The sequence below is a fragment of the Lissotriton helveticus genome, chromosome 5_1 (genome assembly GCF_964261635.1).
Source record: "Lissotriton helveticus chromosome 5_1, aLisHel1.1, whole genome shotgun sequence".
NCBI classification, from domain to species: Eukaryota; Metazoa; Chordata; class Amphibia; order Caudata; family Salamandridae; genus Lissotriton; species Lissotriton helveticus.
This window is the reverse complement of record NC_136065.1, coordinates 1214993358-1215015377: the sequence shown is the minus strand read 5'-3', so window position 1 is coordinate 1215015377 and position 22020 is coordinate 1214993358. Positions and strand designations below refer to the sequence as shown.

The 22020-nt window shown below is 50.0% G+C and overlaps 1 protein-coding gene across 3 annotated transcripts in view; it reads left to right on the top strand.

Annotated features, from left to right (window-relative positions):
• MCMBP (minichromosome maintenance complex binding protein) overlaps positions 1–22020 on the top strand; it is a 184584-nt gene that overhangs the window by 71719 nt on the left and 90845 nt on the right. For 2 of the 3 annotated variants that reach the window (XM_078643929.1, XM_078643930.1), the window contains exon 5: positions 9841–9944. In XM_078643929.1, coding sequence (XP_078500055.1) covers positions 9841–9944 — 104 coding nt within the window. The remainder of the gene's footprint in view (positions 1–9840; positions 9945–22020) is intronic. The other variant, XM_078643928.1, reaches the window with a different exon arrangement.

The following is a 22020-nucleotide window of genomic DNA, read 5'->3' as shown; positions in this document are numbered from 1 at the left end:
TCGTACTGTATCCCAATAACCCTGTATCTTCGGGCATTCCCATACCATGTGTATAAAGCCCGCCCCTTCTAGGAGACACCTCGGACATAAGTGCTGTGTTTGGGGAAACCTCTTGTCCAGTCTGTTCGGGGTTAAATATGCACGGTGTAGCACCATTGTTTGAATACATTTGAATTTGACTTTGCGTGGGATCTTTCTGGGGTGTTCCAACACTATGTCCAGCATCTGACTTAAGTCTGGAGTGAGGACCATATACTTCAGGCGTACTCCTTAACCGCTGTGTTTTTATTGTTGCCGCCTATGTTTGCTGCCATCACAGATCCATGATTACCATGCTCATGTGCACTGCTGCTAATAGGTGACGCTTCAGATGAGCGTCTGTTTTCCGGCTTTTTTTTTTTAAAAAGCTTTTTTCATGTCAGTTGCTCATTTGAACCCAGTGCACTAGGGTGCGGTTTCGCCTGTAGCATGTACCATATTGTTATTGTTAACGTAGTCTTTTATAGCGCCAACTCACCACCAGGTCTCTAGGCGCTTGAAACAAACAGAGCAACAATACGTGAAACTAAGATGATCCGAAACTTAAGATAAATTTATTTAACTAGATCTAGTGCCTTCTTGAATAACAGAGTTTTTAACTGCTTCCTAAACCTCAAAAGATTTGCTTCTTTCCAGAGTGACTCTGGAAGGTTATTCCAGATCTGTGGGACCAAAACCGAAAAGGATCTACCACCTCTGGTTTTTAACTTATAGCGAGGGCATACCAAAAGCTGGGATTCTGCGGACCGTAGAGCTCGCTTGGGAGTATATAGCTCCAAGTGTTCTTTGATGTACGCAGGAGCTTGCCCATAGATGGCCTTATGGGCAGTACACAGGCTCTTGAACTCCACCCTCTGTTCAATGGGGAGCCAATGTAATTTGAGTAGTAGGGCAGAGACATGAGATCTTCTAGGTACCTTGAAGATCAAACGGGCCGCGTCATTTAGGACCACCTGTAGTCGGTTAATCAAAAATGTAGGTAGACCAAGGTAGAGGGCATTCCCGTAATCTAGTCTCGACACAATAGTGGCCGAGACTACCATACGGAGTGCGGAAGAGGAGAGCAGAGGGGCCAGCTTCCGTAGCTGTCGAATCAGGCCAGTACACATCCCTACCACTGATGAAATCTGACTAGTCCTAGACAATTCGTTGTCAATCTTAATTCCGAGGCTTTTTACATTGTCACTCGGTATCGGTGAGGGACCTAGTTCCTGAGGCCAGTAGAGGTCACTCCACGGCGAGACTAGAGTAGAGATCACTAAAACCTCAGTTTTTTCCGGGTTTATTTTCAGCCGATTGGCCGTCATCCAGCTAACAGTGTGTCTGAGTATGTTCTGGGCACTAGTTTGTGCAGAGATTGTATTATCAATACTCAGCAATAACTGGGTGTCGTCCGCGTAGTTAAATACACGGCAACCCATTTTAACTAGCGAGTCAATCAATGGCTGAAGGTACAAATTAAAAAGGAGTGGGGATAGTGCAGAGCCCTGCGGGACTCCGCACTCCAGAAAGCCCACTCTGGAAGTAACATCCCCAGTTGTATTCTCTGGGTCCTACCCGTCAAAAAGGATTGGAGCCACAGATGGACTTGGCCCCTTATCCCAAACGCACCCAATCTGTCCAATAGCAGGGAGTGGCTGACCGTATCGAACGCCGCTGATAAATATAAAAGTATCAGGGCGCTCGGTTTCTTCCTGTCAGCCATTCCTCTTAGCTCATCCAGCACCGAGAGCATCACCAACTCGGTACTGTGATGTGCCCGAAATCCCGCCTGCCGCTCCTGGAGAAGATGGTGAGACTCCAGGAAAGGGATTTCAGCACATGTTGTTCTACAATTTTGGACAGAAAGGGCAGCTGGGAGATCGGCCTGTAGTTCTTTAAATTGGCCGGATCGGCTCCAGGTTTCTTTAACAAAGGCCTCACTTGCGCCTCCTTGAGGCTTGATGGTAGTTGGCCAGTCTCCATTGAGTTGTTAAGAATGGAGATAATGTGATTTTCCAAAATAGGGCGTGCTAAACGAAATACCTTAGGGGGACATGGATCTGCTGGGGAGCCTGATTTAATATTATTCATAATCTGTTCAAGACTTAGCGAGTCTAGTACAGGAAGCTTAGAAATATATGCTTCAGGTGAGAATTGAGCCTTCTGTGAAGGGCAGGGGCCCTTCAAAGTACTGCTCTTGATTTCAGAGAGGATGGTATCCACCTTCTCAAGAAAGAAACTTTGAAAGGTATCGGCAGTTATTGTTGTTTCCGATGTTTCTGATTTTTTACTTAACTCAGTTAGGATTTTAAAAGTTTCCTTCTGCACATTATCTGCTTGACTTATATGACTTTCGTAGAAAGGGGGGGGAGGGGGGTGTTGAGCCCTGCTCAGCCCGCCCAAGCACTGCAGGAGCGAAGCATGCACCAGTCCCCTTCCCGTATCCACCGAAAACCCACTGATTGCAGTACACAGTGAGCCCTCCAGTGAACACGAAAAGAGGGTGGTTTGATACGAGACACCAAGTCTCCCACCCTGTAGTGTAACAGGACACAACTCCCTCCTTCACGCCTCCGCACCTGTGGTAAAAGGGAGAAAATGTCTCACAAAATACAATCTGCAATACAGCCTATTTATGCATGACCATGATCCACCAAAACACCAAACAACACATACCCCTCCTTCTCCTTACCAATGGCAAGTGCAGGCTTAGCTTCGTGTAGGGGCTGGGTTCTCCACGAATATAGTGCTCCAGGGAGTAAAAAACCCAGTCAGTGGCAATAAAACACAAGGTGTCCTGCAAGCACTAATAGTGCATGTACTAGCACCATGCAAAAAAGGGGAAAAAGAAAGCTGGGGACAATCCACGTAATACCAGCTACCAAAAAAAAACCCCTTGTGATAAAATATGTAACTTGGAAAGAATGAAAAATAGGGAATAAGCCAACAACTCTTCCTTCCGAAGCTCTTAGCGTCCTGTGTACTCGATACACAGCGGAATGACCCAAAACGTCACTTCCGAGTACACAATGATGTGGACAGACGCCTAAGCCTAAGCGTCTGTCTGCGCGTCTGCCTGGTGAAGAAAGACAGCGCGTCAACACCGCCGGTAAGAACAGAAGGAGAACGGGAGCCCCCGCTCTCTGTAGCGCACACAAAAACTGTATGCCGGCAAAAAGAAAGGAAGGAAGGAAGGGCAAGGCTGACAAGGGCAAGGCTCAATAAAATAAGAGCAGGGAAGAAAACGGGGAGAGGAGCGGGGAGGAGGGGACTAACTGACTGACTAAGATGGAGGGAGGAAAAAATCAAGAACAAGGGATAACGGGGATAAACAAGGAAATAAAACGGACTGGAATCCCCCACGAGCCCGTGGGAGACAAAAATAGGAGCAAAAAAGCAACAGAACTCCTATACAATGCAGGGACCAAAAAGCTAGATACCAAGGCCACAACGTTGGCGATATCAAGCAACGAACAAGGAGGAAGGACAAGAATATATGCCTCAGCCCCTGGTCATGTGATGATGGCCCATGGTCATAGAAACAGGACTGACTGCGATTCCCTAACAGTACCCCCCCCCCTACAACCCTCCCCACGGGACGGGGCTTCAAGGGGTGCTGTCTATGGAACATTCGGACCAATCGAGGGGCATGAACACCTCCAGCTGGCTCCCAAGTCCTGTCTTCCTGTTTGTATCCCTTCCAGTCAATCAAATAAAAGAGACGACCCTTAACCCGCTTGGAGTCACAGATAGCATTCACCTCAAATTCCTCCTGACCATTGATAGTTAAAGGAGGCGGTGGGGGCAACTCCTGTGCAGAAGGCGTGTATGGTTTCAATAGTGAGGCATGGAACACTGGATGGACCCCATAGTCCTGTGGTAACTCCAGCTTCATTGCTACCGGGTTAATGACCTGGACTATAGGAAAGGGGCCTACGTACCTAGGCTGCAATTTACGGGACCCTTGTAACCTCAGGTTACGAGATGCCAACCACACCAATTCGCCCACCTGATATGGGGGCGCTGGGACCCTATGTTTATCCGCTTGTGCCTTCATAGCAGCCTTGGCCTCCACCAGACTTTCCCGGGCCTAACCCCAGATAGCACTCAATTGCTTACAAATCCCGTCTATTGCTGGCATGTGTCCCGTGGGTTGAATGGCCACGGCCCGAGGGTGGTACCCAAGTGAACAATAGAACGGGGTCATGCCCAAAGCCGAGTGCAAGCTGTTATTGTATGCAAACTCAGCGATGGGCAGAGCTGTCACCCAATCACATGATAAAGAGGTGATTAAACATCTCAGATACTGTTCCATCGTCTGGTTAGTTCTCTCGGTCTGTCCATCGGACTGAGGATGGTATGCCGAAGATAAACGTATTTCTGTCTTCAGGACCAGACATAGTTCGGACCAGAAATGAGATATGAATTGCGCCCCCCGGTCTGATATAATCACCTCTGGCAACCCATGTAAACGTACTACAGATGTCATAAAGACCATTGACATTTCTTTCGCCGTTGGAAGTTTGCGAAGTGGTATAAAATGTGCCATTTTGGTGAATAAGTCCACCACCACCAATATGGCTGTATATCCCGAGACCAATGGTAATTCCGTTACGAAATCCATACTTATGGTATGCCAAGGGGATGGCGGTACTTCCAAGGGGCACAAAAGCCCAAAGGGCTTACAGTGCGATGGCTTATTGATGGCACATACAGGGCAAGATTTCACGTATCCCTGGATGTCCTTGATCATGGAGTCCCACCAAAACCACCGCTCACACAGCTCTCTCGTCTTTCTCATTCCAGGATGAGCCACCAACGCAGATGAATGGCACCACTCCAAAACCTCATCCTTAAGGGAAGGAGGGATTACCAGTCTGTCCCCATGATATAACAGCCCTTCCTTCTCTCTTACCTCGGGCACAGACCGCAAAGAGCTTAGATCAAGAAGCTTCAATCGCTCCCTTACCAGACCAGGAAATACATCCATCTCTGTTGCCCCTACGATCCGTGTATCCTCTATCATGGCTCTACTCTCTGTCACAGGTTCTTCCCCTTTTGGTTCGTTATGTATTCGAGAAAGAGCATCGGACTTCACCTGCTGGGCCGCTGGCCTATAGGTGATGACAAAATCATATTCATTAAAGAATAGTACCCACCGCATCTGGCGAATTGTCAATGCCCTAGCGGAACGAAAGAATTCGAGGTTTTTATGATCCGTGTAGATGGTGATTACGTGTCTGGCGCCCCACAAATAGTGTCGCCATTCCTCGAAAGCCAACTTGACGGCTAGCAATTCGCGTTCGGCCACTGTATAATTCCGTTCAGCCGGCAACAAGGTTTTGGAAAAGAACGCTATTGGGTGCATATGACCGGTAGATTCATCGCGTTGGGATAACACCCCACCCACTGCACACATAGATGCATCGGTCTCTACGAAGAACGGCAGGGCAGGATCTGGATGTACTAACACGGGGGCTGACGTAAAATGCTCCAATAATGAGCGAAAAGCAATCTGTGTCTCATTGGTCCACTCAAAAGGAACACCCTTTCGTAACAGGCGAGTCATCGGTGACACCACCTCAGAAAAATGCGAAATGAAACGCCGATAGAAGTTGGCGAAACCCAGGAGTACCTGGATCTGTTTCACAGAGGTAGGCACAGGCCAGGTCACAATGGCCTTTATCTTCCCTGGATCCATACGTATTCCCTGCGCTGAAATGATGAACCCAAGAAACTCTACCTCTTGAGTGTCAAACTGGCACTTCTCTAGTTTGGCATATAGGTGGTGCTCCCGAAGAGTCCGTAACACCTGAAGAACATGTTCTGAATGCTCTGCCCTTATCTCAGAAAACACCAGTATATCATCTAAATAGACGATAACCGTGCGATCCAAGTAGTCACTGAGCACCTCGTTAATGAAAAACTGGAACGCCGCCGGCGCATTACACAGGCCGAACGGCATTACAGTATATTCATAAAGACCGTACTTGGTCCTAAAAGCCGTCTTCCACTCATCTCCGGGTCTCATTCTTATTAAATGGTAGGCTCCCCGCAAGTCCAACTTTGTGAACACGGTAGCCTTGCGGAGCTGATCTAACAACACGGAGATGAGCGGAAGAGGGTACCTATTCTTCACTGTGGCAGCATTCAAAATCCTGTAATCCACACACGCCCTGAGAGTCCCCTCCTTCTTAGGGATGAAGAAAATAGCTGATGACACAGGGGAGGAGGATGGACGAATAAACCCGAGTCTCAACATCTCATCGATGTACTCCTTCAAGTGAACCTCCTCAGGTTCTGACAACGCATACACCCGACTACAAGGCAATGAAACCCCTGGTACCAGATCGATCTTACAATCATAAGCCCTGTTCGGGGGAAGATCCTGAGCATTTGTTTTATCAAACACGTCCTTGAACTCCGAATACTGAGGAGGGACAGATCCCACATCCATCACAGCGCAAACCAAGGGGTCGATCTGTACCCCTGCCACAGTATAACAATGCTTCAAACAGTGTGCTGAATCTAGCGTTACCAACCTCCGCACCCAATCAATCCTGGGATTGTGCCTCTGCAGCCATGGTACCCCTAACACTAAACCAAATGAAGGGGCATCGATTAAGTCGAAAACCACCATCTCTGAGTGCCCATTCTCACATGATAACCCCAGAGGTGCAGTACGACGGGTGATACACCCCGATGTCAGCTCGGTACCATCAATAGCCCTTACAGGCTCAGGTCGTTCTTTCAACTGCCAAGGAACCCCCAGTTTCTCTGCCATAGTGATGTCCATAAAATTGCCAGTGGCACCTGAATCCAACAGCACCGACACAGAAACACATTCCTGAGTTCGTAACAGCAACTGGGCATTAATGACAAAATGTCTAGGTGCTTGGTCTACAGATCCGACCACCTCATACTGTTGACCACCACATTCGCCTGTCCTATGGTCTATCTGAACACAAGCCACCTTCTTGCCAAAACCCACACCAGAAGGTTTCACCGGACATTCCCTGGCGAAATGCCCCCCTTGTCCACAATATAAGCACAGGTTATTCTCTCTCCTTCTCTTCTTCTCCTCTGGTGCCAAAGGACCCCGTACCCCACCCACTTCCATGGGCTCAGGGGCCACCTTGTTGTCCCCTGTACTCTTTACCTCCATCTTTGCATGACTACCTCTAATCGCCTGGAACCTGCTACGCTCGCCCCGCCTCTCAGAGACCCTATGGTTCAATTTAACCACCAGATCTATGAATGCCGAGCAGTCCTCCGGTGGATCTACCACTTGTGACACAATGTCCTTTAGCTCTTCGCAGAGACCCTGGTAGAATATTGATGTTCTCTTTTCAGCGGGCCAATGGGTCTCAGACACCAGTCTGTTAAAGGATGCGATATAGGACAACAAATCCTGCCTGCCCTGCCGGAGTTTCATCAATTCAGCATCACTTGCCTGCATAAACGCATGCTTGGCAAACAGCCCCCGCATCAGTTCTTTAAAAGCGCTGTAATTATATAACACCCGATCATCGCTATCTACCAAGGGTATAGCCCATTGAGCGGCATTGCCAGCCAAATAGGAAATCGTGAAGGCCACTTTTGCGGAATCGTCCGGGAAGGCACTCGGTCTGCACATGAAATGTAGCTGGCACTGAGTCATAAACATCCCGAATTTCTCACTATCTCCCGTAAATCTCTCGGGAGGGGCTAACGGCACTGCTACCGGAGAAGACACTAACATTAATGGGGTTACCAGAGCTACTGCCTCCCATCGTACCCTGACCCGTCCCCCCGCCATACTGAAAGGTCGCAGGGTGGAGAATGGAAGAGGCTCCCCTTTGATGTGACTGCTCCCTCGCCCTAACGGCCACTAATTCTTGTTTTAAACCAGCGTTTTCCTGCTGTAACTCCTGAACCTGTGTCTGTAAAGTCTGCAATGCCCCCATAATGTCCTGCAATGAGGGACCACCTGAACCATCCCCCACCGCATTCCCATCCACGTCCATGTTCGCTCAGGCAGTGCTAAATACGTGGGCTTGATATTCTGTTGAGCCCTGCTCAGCCCGCCCAAGCACTGCAGGAGCGAAGCATGCACCAGTCCCCTTCCCGTATCCACCGAAAACCCACTGATTGCAGTACACAGTGAGCCCTCCAGTGAACACGAAAAGAGGGTGGTTTGATACGAGACACCAAGTCTCCCACCCTGTAGTGTAACAGGACACAACTCCCTCCTTCACGCCTCCGCACCTGTGGTAAAAGGGAGAAAATGTCTCACAAAATACAATCTGCAATACAGCCTATTTATGCATGACCATGATCCACCAAAACACCAAACAACACATACCCCTCCTTCTCCTTACCAATGGCAAGTGCAGGCTTAGCTTCGTGTAGGGGCTGGGTTCTCCACGAATATAGTGCTCCAGGGAGTAAAAAACCCAGTCAGGGGCAATAAAACACAAGGTGTCCTGCAAGCACTAATAGTGCATGTACTAGCACCATGCAAAAAAGGGGAAAAAGAAAGCTGGGGACAATCCACGTAATACCAGCTACCAAAAAAAAACCCCTTGTGATAAAATATGTAACTTGGAAAGAATGAAAAATAGGGAATAAGCCAACAACTCTTCCTTCCGAAGCTCTTAGCGTCCTGTGTACTCGATACACAGCGGAATGACCCAAAACGTCACTTCCGAGTACACAATGATGTGGACAGACGCCTAAGCCTAAGCGTCTGTCTGCGCGTCTGCCTGGTGAAGAAAGACAGCGCGTCAACACCGCCGGTAAGAACAGAAGGAGAACGGGAGCCCCCGCTCTCTGTAGCGCACACAAAAACTGTATGCCGGCAAAAAGAAAGGAAGGAAGGAAGGGCAAGGCTGACAAGGGCAAGGCTCAATAAAATAAGAGCAGGGAAGAAAACGGGGAGAGGAGCGGGGAGGAGGGGACTAACTGACTGACTAAGATGGAGGGAGGAAAAAATCAAGAACAAGGGATAACGGGGATAAACAAGGAAATAAAACGGACTGGAATCCCCCACGAGCCCGTGGGAGACAAAAATAGGAGCAAAAAAGCAACAGAACTCCTATACAATGCAGGGACCAAAAAGCTAGATACCAAGGCCACAACGTTGGCGATATCAAGCAACGAACAAGGAGGAAGGACAAGAATATATGCCTCAGCCCCTGGTCATGTGATGATGGCCCATGGTCATAGAAACAGGACTGACTGCGATTCCCTAACAGGGGGGTGGGAAGGAGCAAAAAGCGCTGAGGGAGTCTCTAATCTCTAGCGCTTCTTAATCAAGCGCAGTCAAACACACGAGGTAAAATTACAGAGGAAATGATTAAAATGTGCTAAAGTAAAGACAGAGACCTCCCAGCTTCCGCCTCAGGAGGGAAAGGTTGCTTCTGATGGTTATCACTAGGAAAGTGCCCTATTTCCTTTTTATAGCGCTGCTAGAGCACGTGATCCGCCTGGCCCACACCCAATATGGCCGCCAAGATCGAATTCCCAGCCCTCGGCGTCGATGCTCGGCCGAGGGCGGTCCGGAGGTGGGGGGGGGGGAGGAGCAAAAAGCGCTTAGGAGCGCTGAGGGAGTCTCTAATCTCTAGCACTTCTTAATCAAGCGCAGTCAAACACACGAGGTAAAATTACAGAGGAAATGATTAAAATGTGCAAAAGTAAAGACCGAGACCTCCCGGCTTCCGCCTCAGGAGGGAAAGGTTGCTTCTGATGGAAAAATGCTTTGTCACCAAAGGATGCCCCAAATGTATGTGTAAATCCACAAACTAGCAAATGTTTGAATACTTTCCAACTGTTTTCCAGCCTCACCAGGAAGTGGATGTGAACTCTAACCGGACTGTCACGTTGGAGAGACAGACCTTCTACTGTGTTCCGGTACCAGGAGAATCACTGTGGGTGAAGGAAATATCCTTTTGGTCAATTCTGTCGGCTTCAGATTGTTTTAATAACCTGTGATGCTAATCCTTAAGGTGAGGGGTTTGGCACATAGTTGCATTATTTGTTTTGTCTGCTCTGAGGCCGTATTTGAGCATGAATAACTAATTCATGCAGTTTAACACTCCTAATAAACTAACTCTTCATGGGTATTTCCAAACTTTTGCCTTGAGCAGAGGAGCATGAAGGTGAGGACCTGGCCAAATATCCTCTTCCAAATTATTGCTGCGCCCAGATTACAGCACTAGACAATATTCAGTAAATTGCATTCTATGTGCTGTCTGTACTAAGAATTTACAACAAGGGGTGGTGATGGACAGAGTCTCTGAATTAAGCAGAAAACTCTCACCCAGTCAAGAGATCAGGGCTAGATCCAACACCGTTTTTTAGCTCACTGCATCATCCCAGTTTCAGAACCTGGCTGTATGCAAATTAGTCTGTTCCTGTCCCAGTGCATGATGGGAACAGGGCAAACCAAACTACAAAGCCAATTCTTACACTGGAAAGGAAACAAGCTACCGGGGACCGGTTTCTGGCATTTCAGCCTCTTCGGCCCGGCTTGCTTGAATCCTGATGGTGCAGTGAGCAAGGGACTCATGTCTGAGCATACCCTTCCACGCTTAGGGTGGACAAAATAATTTACAACAAGGGGTGGTGATGGACAGAGTCTCTGAATTAAGCAGAAAACTCTCACCCAGTCAAGAGATCAGGGCTAGATCCAACACCGTTTTTTAGCTCACTGCATCATCCCAGTTTCAGAACCTGGCTGTATGCAAATTAGTCTGTTCCTGTCCCAGTGCATGATGGGAACAGGGCAAACCAAACTACAAAGCCAATTCTTACACTGGAAAGGAAACAAGCTACCGGGGACCGGTTTCTGGCATTTCAGCCTCTTCGGCCCGGCTTGCTTGAATCCTGATGGTGCAGTGAGCAAGGGACTCATGTCTGAGCATACCCTTCCACGCTTAGGGTGGACAAAATAATTTACAACAAGGGGTGGTGATGGACAGAGTCTCTGAATTAAGCAGAAAACTCTCACCCAGTCAAGAGATCAGGGCTAGATCCAACACCGTTTTTTAGCTCACTGCATCATCCCAGTTTCAGAACCTGGCTGTATGCAAATTAGTCTGTTCCTGTCCCAGTGCATGATGGGAACAGGGCAAACCAAACTACAAAGCCAATTCTTACACTGGAAAGGAAACAAGCTACCGGGGACCGGTTTCTGGCATTTCAGCCTCTTCGGCCCGGCTTGCTTGAATCCTGATGGTGCAGTGAGCAAGGGACTCATGTCTGAGCATACCCTTCCACGCTTAGGGTGGACAAAATAATTTACAACAAGGGGTGGTGATGGACAGAGTCTCTGAATTAAGCAGAAAACTCTCACCCAGTCAAGAGATCAGGGCTAGATCCAACACCGTTTTTTAGCTCACTGCATCATCCCAGTTTCAGAACCTGGCTGTATGCAAATTAGTCTGTTCCTGTCCCAGTGCATGATGGGAACAGGGCAAACCAAACTACAAAGCCAATTCTTACACTGGAAAGGAAACAAGCTACCGGGGACCGGTTTCTGGCATTTCAGCCTCTTCGGCCCGGCTTGCTTGAATCCTGATGGTGCAGTGAGCAAGGGACTCATGTCTGAGCATACCCTTCCACGCTTAGGGTGGACAAAATAATTTACAACAAGGGGTGGTGATGGACAGAGTCTCTGAATTAAGCAGAAAACTCTCACCCAGTCAAGAGATCAGGGCTAGATCCAACACCGTTTTTTAGCTCACTGCATCATCCCAGTTTCAGAACCTGGCTGTATGCAAATTAGTCTGTTCCTGTCCCAGTGCATGATGGGAACAGGGCAAACCAAACTACAAAGCCAATTCTTACACTGGAAAGGAAACAAGCTACCGGGGACCGGTTTCTGGCATTTCAGCCTCTTCGGCCCGGCTTGCTTGAATCCTGATGGTGCAGTGAGCAAGGGACTCATGTCTGAGCATACCCTTCCACGCTTAGGGTGGACAAAATAATTTACAACAAGGGGTGGTGATGGACAGAGTCTCTGAATTAAGCAGAAAACTCTCACCCAGTCAAGAGATCAGGGCTAGATCCAACACCGTTTTTTAGCTCACTGCATCATCCCAGTTTCAGAACCTGGCTGTATGCAAATTAGTCTGTTCCTGTCCCAGTGCATGATGGGAACAGGGCAAACCAAACTACAAAGCCAATTCTTACACTGGAAAGGAAACAAGCTACCGGGGACCGGTTTCTGGCATTTCAGCCTCTTCGGCCCGGCTTGCTTGAATCCTGATGGTGCAGTGAGCAAGGGACTCATGTCTGAGCATACCCTTCCACGCTTAGGGTGGACAAAATAATTTACAACAAGGGGTGGTGATGGACAGAGTCTCTGAATTAAGCAGAAAACTCTCACCCAGTCAAGAGATCAGGGCTAGATCCAACACCGTTTTTTAGCTCACTGCATCATCCCAGTTTCAGAACCTGGCTGTATGCAAATTAGTCTGTTCCTGTCCCAGTGCATGATGGGAACAGGGCAAACCAAACTACAAAGCCAATTCTTACACTGGAAAGGAAACAAGCTACCGGGGACCGGTTTCTGGCATTTCATCCTCTTCGGCCCGGCTTGCTTGAATCCTGATGGTGCAGTGAGCAAGGGACTCATGTCTGAGCATACCCTTCCACGCTTAGGGTGGACAAAATAATTTACAACAAGGGGTGGTGATGGACAGAGTCTCTGAATTAAGCAGAAAACTCTCACCCAGTCAAGAGATCAGGGCTAGATCCAACACCGTTTTTTAGCTCACTGCATCATCCCAGTTTCAGAACCTGGCTGTATGCAAATTAGTCTGTTCCTGTCCCAGTGCATGATGGGAACAGGGCAAACCAAACTACAAAGCCAATTCTTACACTGGAAAGGAAACAAGCTACCGGGGACCGGTTTCTGGCATTTCAGCCTCTTCGGCCCGGCTTGCTTGAATCCTGATGGTGCAGTGAGCAAGGGACTCATGTCTGAGCATACCCTTCCACGCTTAGGGTGGACAAAATAATTTACAACAAGGGGTGGTGATGGACAGAGTCTCTGAATTAAGCAGAAAACTCTCACCCAGTCAAGAGATCAGGGCTAGATCCAACACCGTTTTTTAGCTCACTGCATCATCCCAGTTTCAGAACCTGGCTGTATGCAAATTAGTCTGTTCCTGTCCCAGTGCATGATGGGAACAGGGCAAACCAAACTACAAAGCCAATTCTTACACTGGAAAGGAAACAAGCTACCGGGGACCGGTTTCTGGCATTTCAGCCTCTTCGGCCCGGCTTGCTTGAATCCTGATGGTGCAGTGAGCAAGGGACTCATGTCTGAGCATACCCTTCCACGCTTAGGGTGGACAAAATAATTTACAACAAGGGGTGGTGATGGACAGAGTCTCTGAATTAAGCAGAAAACTCTCACCCAGTCAAGAGATCAGGGCTAGATCCAACACCGTTTTTTAGCTCACTGCATCATCCCAGTTTCAGAACCTGGCTGTATGCAAATTAGTCTGTTCCTGTCCCAGTGCATGATGGGAACAGGGCAAACCAAACTACAAAGCCAATTCTTACACTGGAAAGGAAACAAGCTACCGGGGACCGGTTTCTGGCATTTCAGCCTCTTCGGCCCGGCTTGCTTGAATCCTGATGGTGCAGTGAGCAAGGGACTCATGTCTGAGCATACCCTTCGACGCTTAGGGTGGACAAAATAATTTACAACAAGGGGTGGTGATGGACAGAGTCTCTGAATTAAGCAGAAAACTCTCACCCAGTCAAGAGATCAGGGCTAGATCCAACACCGTTTTTTAGCTCACTGCATCATCCCAGTTTCAGAACCTGGCTGTATGCAAATTAGTCTGTTCCTGTCCCAGTGCATGATGGGAACAGGGCAAACCAAACTACAAAGCCAATTCTTACACTGGAAAGGAAACAAGCTACCGGGGACCGGTTTCTGGCATTTCAGCCTCTTCGGCCCGGCTTGCTTGAATCCTGATGGTGCAGTGAGCAAGGGACTCATGTCTGAGCATACCCTTCCACGCTTAGGGTGGACAAAATAATTTACAACAAGGGGTGGTGATGGACAGAGTCTCTGAATTAAGCAGAAAACTCTCACCCAGTCAAGAGATCAGGGCTAGATCCAACACCGTTTTTTAGCTCACTGCATCATCCCAGTTTCAGAACCTGGCTGTATGCAAATTAGTCTGTTCCTGTCCCAGTGCATGATGGGAACAGGGCAAACCAAACTACAAAGCCAATTCTTACACTGGAAAGGAAACAAGCTACCGGGGACCGGTTTCTGGCATTTCAGCCTCTTCGGCCCGGCTTGCTTGAATCCTGATGGTGCAGTGAGCAAGGGACTCATGTCTGAGCATACCCTTCCACGCTTAGGGTGGACAAAATAATTTACAACAAGGGGTGGTGATGGACAGAGTCTCTGAATTAAGCAGAAAACTCTCACCCAGTCAAGAGATCAGGGCTAGATCCAACACCGTTTTTTAGCTCACTGCATCATCCCAGTTTCAGAACCTGGCTGTATGCAAATTAGTCTGTTCCTGTCCCAGTGCATGATGGGAACAGGGCAAACCAAACTACAAAGCCAATTCTTACACTGGAAAGGAAACAAGCTACCGGGGACCGGTTTCTGGCATTTCAGCCTCTTCGGCCCGGCTTGCTTGAATCCTGATGGTGCAGTGAGCAAGGGACTCATGTCTGAGCATACCCTTCCACGCTTAGGGTGGACAAAATAATTTACAACAAGGGGTGGTGATGGACAGAGTCTCTGAATTAAGCAGAAAACTCTCACCCAGTCAAGAGATCAGGGCTAGATCCAACACAGTTTTTTAGCTCACTGCATCATCCCAGTTTCAGAACCTGGCTGTATGCAAATTAGTCTGTTCCTGTCCCAGTGCATGATGGGAACAGGGCAAACCAAACTACAAAGCCAATTCTTACACTGGAAAGGAAACAAGCTACCGGGGACCGGTTTCTGGCATTTCAGCCTCTTCGGCCCGGCTTGCTTGAATCCTGATGGTGCAGTGAGCAAGGGACTCATGTCTGAGCATACCCTTCCACGCTTAGGGTGGACAAAATAATTTACAACAAGGGGTGGTGATGGACAGAGTCTCTGAATTAAGCAGAAAACTCTCACCCAGTCAAGAGATCAGGGCTAGATCCAACACCGTTTTTTAGCTCACTGCATCATCCCAGTTTCAGAACCTGGCTGTATGCAAATTAGTCTGTTCCTGTCCCAGTGCATGATGGGAACAGGGCAAACCAAACTACAAAGCCAATTCTTACACTGGAAAGGAAACAAGCTACCGGGGACCGGTTTCTGGCATTTCAGCCTCTTCGGCCCGGCTTGCTTGAATCCTGATGGTGCAGTGAGCAAGGGACTCATGTCTGAGCATACCCTTCCACGCTTAGGGTGGACAAAATAATTTACAACAAGGGGTGGTGATGGACAGAGTCTCTGAATTAAGCAGAAAACTCTCACCCAGTCAAGAGATCAGGGCTAGATCCAACACCGTTTTTTAGCTCACTGCATCATCCCAGTTTCAGAACCTGGCTGCATGCAAATTAGTCTGTTCCTGTCCCAGTGCATGATGGGAACAGGGCAAACCAAACTACAAAGCCAATTCTTACACTGGAAAGGAAACAAGCTACCGGGGACCGGTTTCTGGCATTTCAGCCTCTTCGGCCCGGCTTGCTTGAATCCTGATGGTGCAGTGAGCAAGGGACTCATGTCTGAGCATACCCTTCCACGCTTAGGGTGGACAAAATAATTTACAACAAGGGGTGGTGATGGACAGAGTCTCTGAATTAAGCAGAAAACTCTCACCCAGTCAAGAGATCAGGGCTAGATCCAACACCGTTTTTTAGCTCACTGCATCATCCCAGTTTCAGAACCTGGCTGTATGCAAATTAGTCTGTTCCTGTCCCAGTGCATGATGGGAACAGGGCAAACCAAACTACAAAGCCAATTCTTACACTGGAAAGGAAACAAGCTACCGGGGACCGGTTTCTGGCATTTCAGCCTCTTCGGCCCGGCTTGCTTGAATCCTGATGGTGCAGTGAGCAAGGGACTCATGTCTGAGCATACCCTTCCACGCTTAGGGTGGACAAAATAATTTACAACAAGGGGTGGTGATGGACAGAGTCTCTGAATTAAGCAGAAAACTCTCACCCAGTCAAGAGATCAGGGCTAGATCCAACACCGTTTTTTAGCTCACTGCATCATCCCAGTTTCAGAACCTGGCTGTATGCAAATTAGTCTGTTCCTGTCCCAGTGCATGATGGGAACAGGGCAAACCAAACTACAAAGCCAATTCTTACACTGGAAAGGAAACAAGCTACCGGGGACCGGTTTCTGGCATTTCAGCCTCTTCGGCCCGGCTTGCTTGAATCCTGATGGTGCAGTGAGCAAGGGACTCATGTCTGAGCATACCCTTCCACGCTTAGGGTGGACAAAATAATTTACAACAAGGGGTGGTGATGGACAAAGTCTCTGAATTAAGCAGAAAACTCTCGCCCAGTCAAGAGATCAGGGCTAGATCCAACACCGTTTTTTAGCTCACTGCATCATCCCAGTTTCAGAACCTGGCTGTATGCAAATTAGTCTGTTCCTGTCCCAGTGCATGATGGGAACAGGCCAAACCAAACTACAAAGCCAATTCTTACACTGGAAAGGAAACAAGCTACCGGGGACCGGTTTCTGGCATTTCAGCCTCTTCGGCCCGGCTTGCTTGAATCCTGATGGTGCAGTGAGCAAGGGACTCATGTCTGAGCATACCCTTCCACGCTTAGGGTGGACAAAATAATTTACAACAAGGGGTGGTGATGGACAGAGTCTCTGAATTAAGCAGAAAACTCTCACCCAGTCAAGAGATCAGGGCTAGATCCAACACCGTTTTTTAGCTCACTGCATCATCCCAGTTTCAGAACCTGGCTGTATGCAAATTAGTCTGTTCCTGTCCCAGTGCATGATGGGAACAGGGCAAACCAAACTACAAAGCCAATTCTTACACTGGAAAGGAAACAAGCTACCGGGGACCGGTTTCTGGCATTTCAGCCTCTTCGGCCCGGCCCCGGAAGCTTGTTTCCTTCCCAGTGTAAGAATTGGCTTTTGTAGTCTGGTCTGCCCTGTTCCCATGATGCACTGGGCCAGGGACAGACTAATTTGCATATAGCCAGGTTCTGAAACTGGGATGGTGCAATGAGCTAAAAAACGGTGTTGGATCTAGCCCTGATCTCTTGACTGGGTGAGAGTACTCTGCTTAATTCAGAGACTCTGTCCATCACCACCCCTTGTTGTAAATAATTTTGTCCACCCTAAGCGTGGAAGGGTATACTCAGATGTGAGTCCCTTGCTCATTGCACCATCAGGATTCAAGCAAGCCGGGCCGAAGACGGCTGAAATGCCAGAAACCGGTCCCCGGAAGCTTGTTTCCTTCCCAGTGTAAGAATTGGCTTTTGTAGTCTGGTCTGCCCTGTTCCCATGATGCACTGGGCCAGGGACAGACTAATTTGCATATAGCCAGGTTCTGAAACTGGGATGGTGCAATGAGCTAAAAAACGGTGTTGGATCTAGCCCTGATCTCTTGACTGGGTGAGAGTACTCTGCTTAATTCAGAGACTCTGTCCATCACCACCCCTTGTTGTAAATAATTTTGTCCACCCTAAGCGTGGAAGGGTATACTCAGATGTGAGTCCCTTGCTCATTGCACCATCAGGATTCAAGCAAGCCGGGCCGAAGACGGCTGAAATGCCAGAAACCGGTCCCCGGAAGCTTGTTTCCTTCCCAGTGTAAGAATTGGCTTTTGTAGTCTGGTCTGCCCTGTTCCCATGATGCACTGGGCCAGGGACAGACTAATTTGCATATAGCCAGGTTCTGAAACTGGGATGGTGCAATGAGCTAAAAAACGGTGTTGGATCTAGCCCTGATCTCTTGACTGGGTGAGAGTACTCTGCTTAATTCAGAGACTCTGTCCATCACCACCCCTTGTTGTAAATAATTTTGTCCACCCTAAGCGTGGAAGGGTATACTCAGATGTGAGTCCCTTGCTCATTGCACCATCAGGATTCAAGCAAGCCGGGCCGAAGACGGCTGAAATGCCAGAAACCGGTCCCCGGAAGCTTGTTTCCTTCCCAGTGTAAGAATTGGCTTTTGTAGTCTGGTCTGCCCTGTTCCCATGATGCACTGGGCCAGGGACAGACTAATTTGCATATAGCCAGGTTCTGAAACTGGGATGGTGCAATGAGCTAAAAAACGGTGTTGGATCTAGCCCTGATCTCTTGACTGGGTGAGAGTACTCTGCTTAATTCAGAGACTCTGTCCATCACCACCCCTTGTTGTAAATAATTTTGTCCACCCTAAGCGTGCCCCAGACATCGCCATCGCCATCCCAGAAGGCTACAAGATCGTCCGGAGGGACCGAGACAACCAGACCGGAGGAGGCATCGCCATCATCCACAGAGACACCATCCGCATCACCACCAACACCGATGACACCCTCACCACCGCCGAACACCTGCACTTCCAGATCCACACCAACCCGAAGACCACCCTCAGAGGCACCCTGATCTACCGACCCCCGGGACCACGCACACGATTCAGCGAGGACATCGCCGACTTCGTCAGCCCGCACGCTCTCCCCTCCGCCGACTACATCCTCCTGGGGGACCTCAACTTCCACCTGGAGAACAACAACGACCGCAACACCATCAGCCTGCTCGACAACCTCGACAACCTCGGACTCAAGCAACTGGTGACCACCCCCACCCACCTCGCCGGACACACACTCGACGCCGTCTTCTCATCCAGCAAAGACGTCACCTTCAGCCACGCAACAGGACTCCACTGGACGGACCACAGCTGCGTCCACTTCACCTTCAGAAGAACGACGATCCACCACCTCCAGCAACAGGTTGCTCGAAGAAGCTGGAACAAGATCACAGCCGACCAGCTCACCGCCTCCCTGAGCCAGCACCCGCCCGCCAACTCTGCGAACCCCAGCCAGGCCGCCGACAACCTCACGAAATGGATCAACGACTGCGCGGACGAACTCGCCCCTCTGAGAACCCCACCCAGCAGATCCTGCAGCAGAAAAACACCATGGTTCACCGACGAACTCAAGAGCTCCAAGAAGAACTGTCGAGCCCTCGAAAGTCTGGAGAAGGGAGCCAACCACGGACAACATGACCACCCTCAAGCTCGCCACCCGGAAACACCACCAACTGATCCGCGCCACCAAGAAAAATGCATACAAGGACCGGCTGGACAACAACGCACACAACTGCAAGGAACTCTTCAACATCGTGAAAGAGCTCTCCAACCCCAGCGCCGGAAACAACGACATCACCCCATCGCAAGACCTCTGCAACTCCCTCGCGTCCTACTTCCACAACAAGATCACGGACATACACAACAGCTTCAACAACCAACCAACGCAAGCCACAACCACAACGACGCCACCCACCACCACCCTCCGCACCTGGACCCCGATCAGCACCGAAGACACCATCCGCACCATGAACTCCATCCATTCCGGATCTCCGACTGACCCCTGCCCTCACCACATCTTCAACAAGGCCGACGCTGTCCTCGCACCCCACCTGCGGGACATCATCAACACCTCCTTCGACACCGCCACCTTCCCTGAGAGCTGGAAGCACGCCGAACTCAGCGCTCTCCTCAAGAAACCTACAGCAAACCCCACCGACCTCAAGAACTACCGTCCCATCTCGCTCCTCCCGTTCCCGGCCAAAGTCATCGAGAAGACCGTCAACAAACAGCTGGCCGCCTTCCTCGAGACGAATGGATCCCTCGACCCCTCACAGTCCGGCTTCCGAGCGAACCACAGCACCGAGACCGCCCTCATCGCCGCCACCGACGACCTTCGAACCCTGATGGACAACGGCGAAACAGCGGCCCTCATCCTCCTGGACCTCTCCGCGGCTTTCGACACGGTCTGCCACCGCACCCTAGTACAGCGCCTCAGCAACATCGGAATCCAGGAGAAGGCACTGGAATGGATCACCTCCTTCCTCGACGGAAGAACACAAAGAGTCCGCCTACCACCGTACAAGTCAGAGGCCACCGAAGTCATCTGCGGCGTCCCTCAAGGATCCTCACTGAGCCCCACCCTCTTCAACGTCTACATGAGCCCCCTCGCGGCCATCGTACGCAAACACAACCTGAACATCATCTCCTACGCCGACGACACCCAGCTGATCCTCTCCCTGACCAACGACCCCGACACCGCCAGAGCCAACCTGCACGAAGGGATGAGAGACGTAGCCGAATGGATGACGACCAGCCGCCTGAAACTGAACTCAGACAAGACGGAGGTCCTCATCCTGGGCTCCACGCCCTCCGCCTGGGACGACTCCTGGTGGCCCCCCGCCCTGGGCACCGCACCCAAACCGACGGACCACGCACGCAACCTGGGCTTCATACTGGACTCCTCCCTCTCCATGACCAGACAAGTCAACGCCATCTCCTCGTCATGCTTCAACATCCTGCGCATGCTACGTAAGATCTTCCGGTGGATCCCCACCGAGACGAGGAAGACGGTCACCCAGGCCCTCGTCACCAGCCGACTGGACTACGGCAACGCCCTCTACGCCGGAACCACCGCCAAACTCCAGAAGAGACTCCAGCGGATCCAGAACGCCTCGGCGAGACTCATCCTCGACATCCCCCGACGCAGCCACATCTCCGGACACCTGAGAGATCTACACTGGCTCCCGGTCAACAAGAGAATCACCTTCCGGCTCCTCACCCACGCGCACAAAGCCCTACACGACCAAGGCCCGAGCTACCTCAACAACCGGATCAACTTCTACACTCCCAAGCGCCTCCTCAGATCAACCAACCACGCCCTCGCCACCGTCCCCCGCATCCGAAGAGCGACAACAGGAGGAAGATCCTTCTCCTACCTGGCCGCCAAGACCTGGAACTCACTTCCGACCGATCTGCGCCTGACCCAAGACCACCTCTCCTTCAGGAAGAAGCTCAAGACCTGGCTGTTCGAGCAGTAGCGGCACCCCCCCCCCCCCTCCCAGCGCCTTGAGACCCTACGGGTGAGTAGTGCGCTCTACAAATGACCTGATTGATTGATTGATACTCAGATGTGAGTCCCTTGCTCATTGCACCATCAGGATTCAAGCAAGCCGGGCCGAAGACGGCTGAAATGCCAGAAACCGGTCCCCGGAAGCTTGTTTCCTTCCCAGTGTAAGAATTGGCTTTTGTAGTCTGGTCTGCCCTGTTCCCATGATGCACTGGGCCAGGGACAGACTAATTTGCATATAGCCAGGTTCTGAAACTGGGATGGTGCAATGAGCTAAAAAACGGTGTTGGATCTAGCCCTGATCTCTTGACTGGGTGAGAGTACTCTGCTTAATTCAGAGACTCTGTCCATCACCACCCCTTGTTGTAAATAATTTTGTCCACCCTAAGCGTGGAAGGGTATACTCAGATGTGAGTCCCTTGCTCATTGCACCATCAGGATTCAAGCAAGCCGGGCCGAAGACGGCTGAAATGCCAGAAACCGGTCCCCGGAAGCTTGTTTCCTTCCCAGTGTAAGAATTGGCTTTTGTAGTCTGGTCTGCCCTGTTCCCATGATGCACTGGGCCAGGGACAGACTAATTTGCATATAGCCAGGTTCTGAAACTGGGATGGTGCAATGAGCTAAAAAACGGTGTTGGATCTAGCCCTGATCTCTTGACTGGGTGAGAGTACTCTGCTTAATTCAGAGACTCTGTCCATCACCACCCCTTGTTGTAAATAATTTTGTCCACCCTAAGCGTGGAAGGGTATACTCAGATGTGAGTCCCTTGCTCATTGCACCATCAGGATTCAAGCAAGCCGGTCCGAAGACGGCTGAAATGCCAGAAACCGGTCCCCGGAAGCTTGTTTCCTTCCCAGTGTAAGAATTGGCTTTTGTAGTCTGGTCTGCCCTGTTCCCATGATGCACTGGGCCAGGGACAGACTAATTTGCATATAGCCAGGTTCTGAAA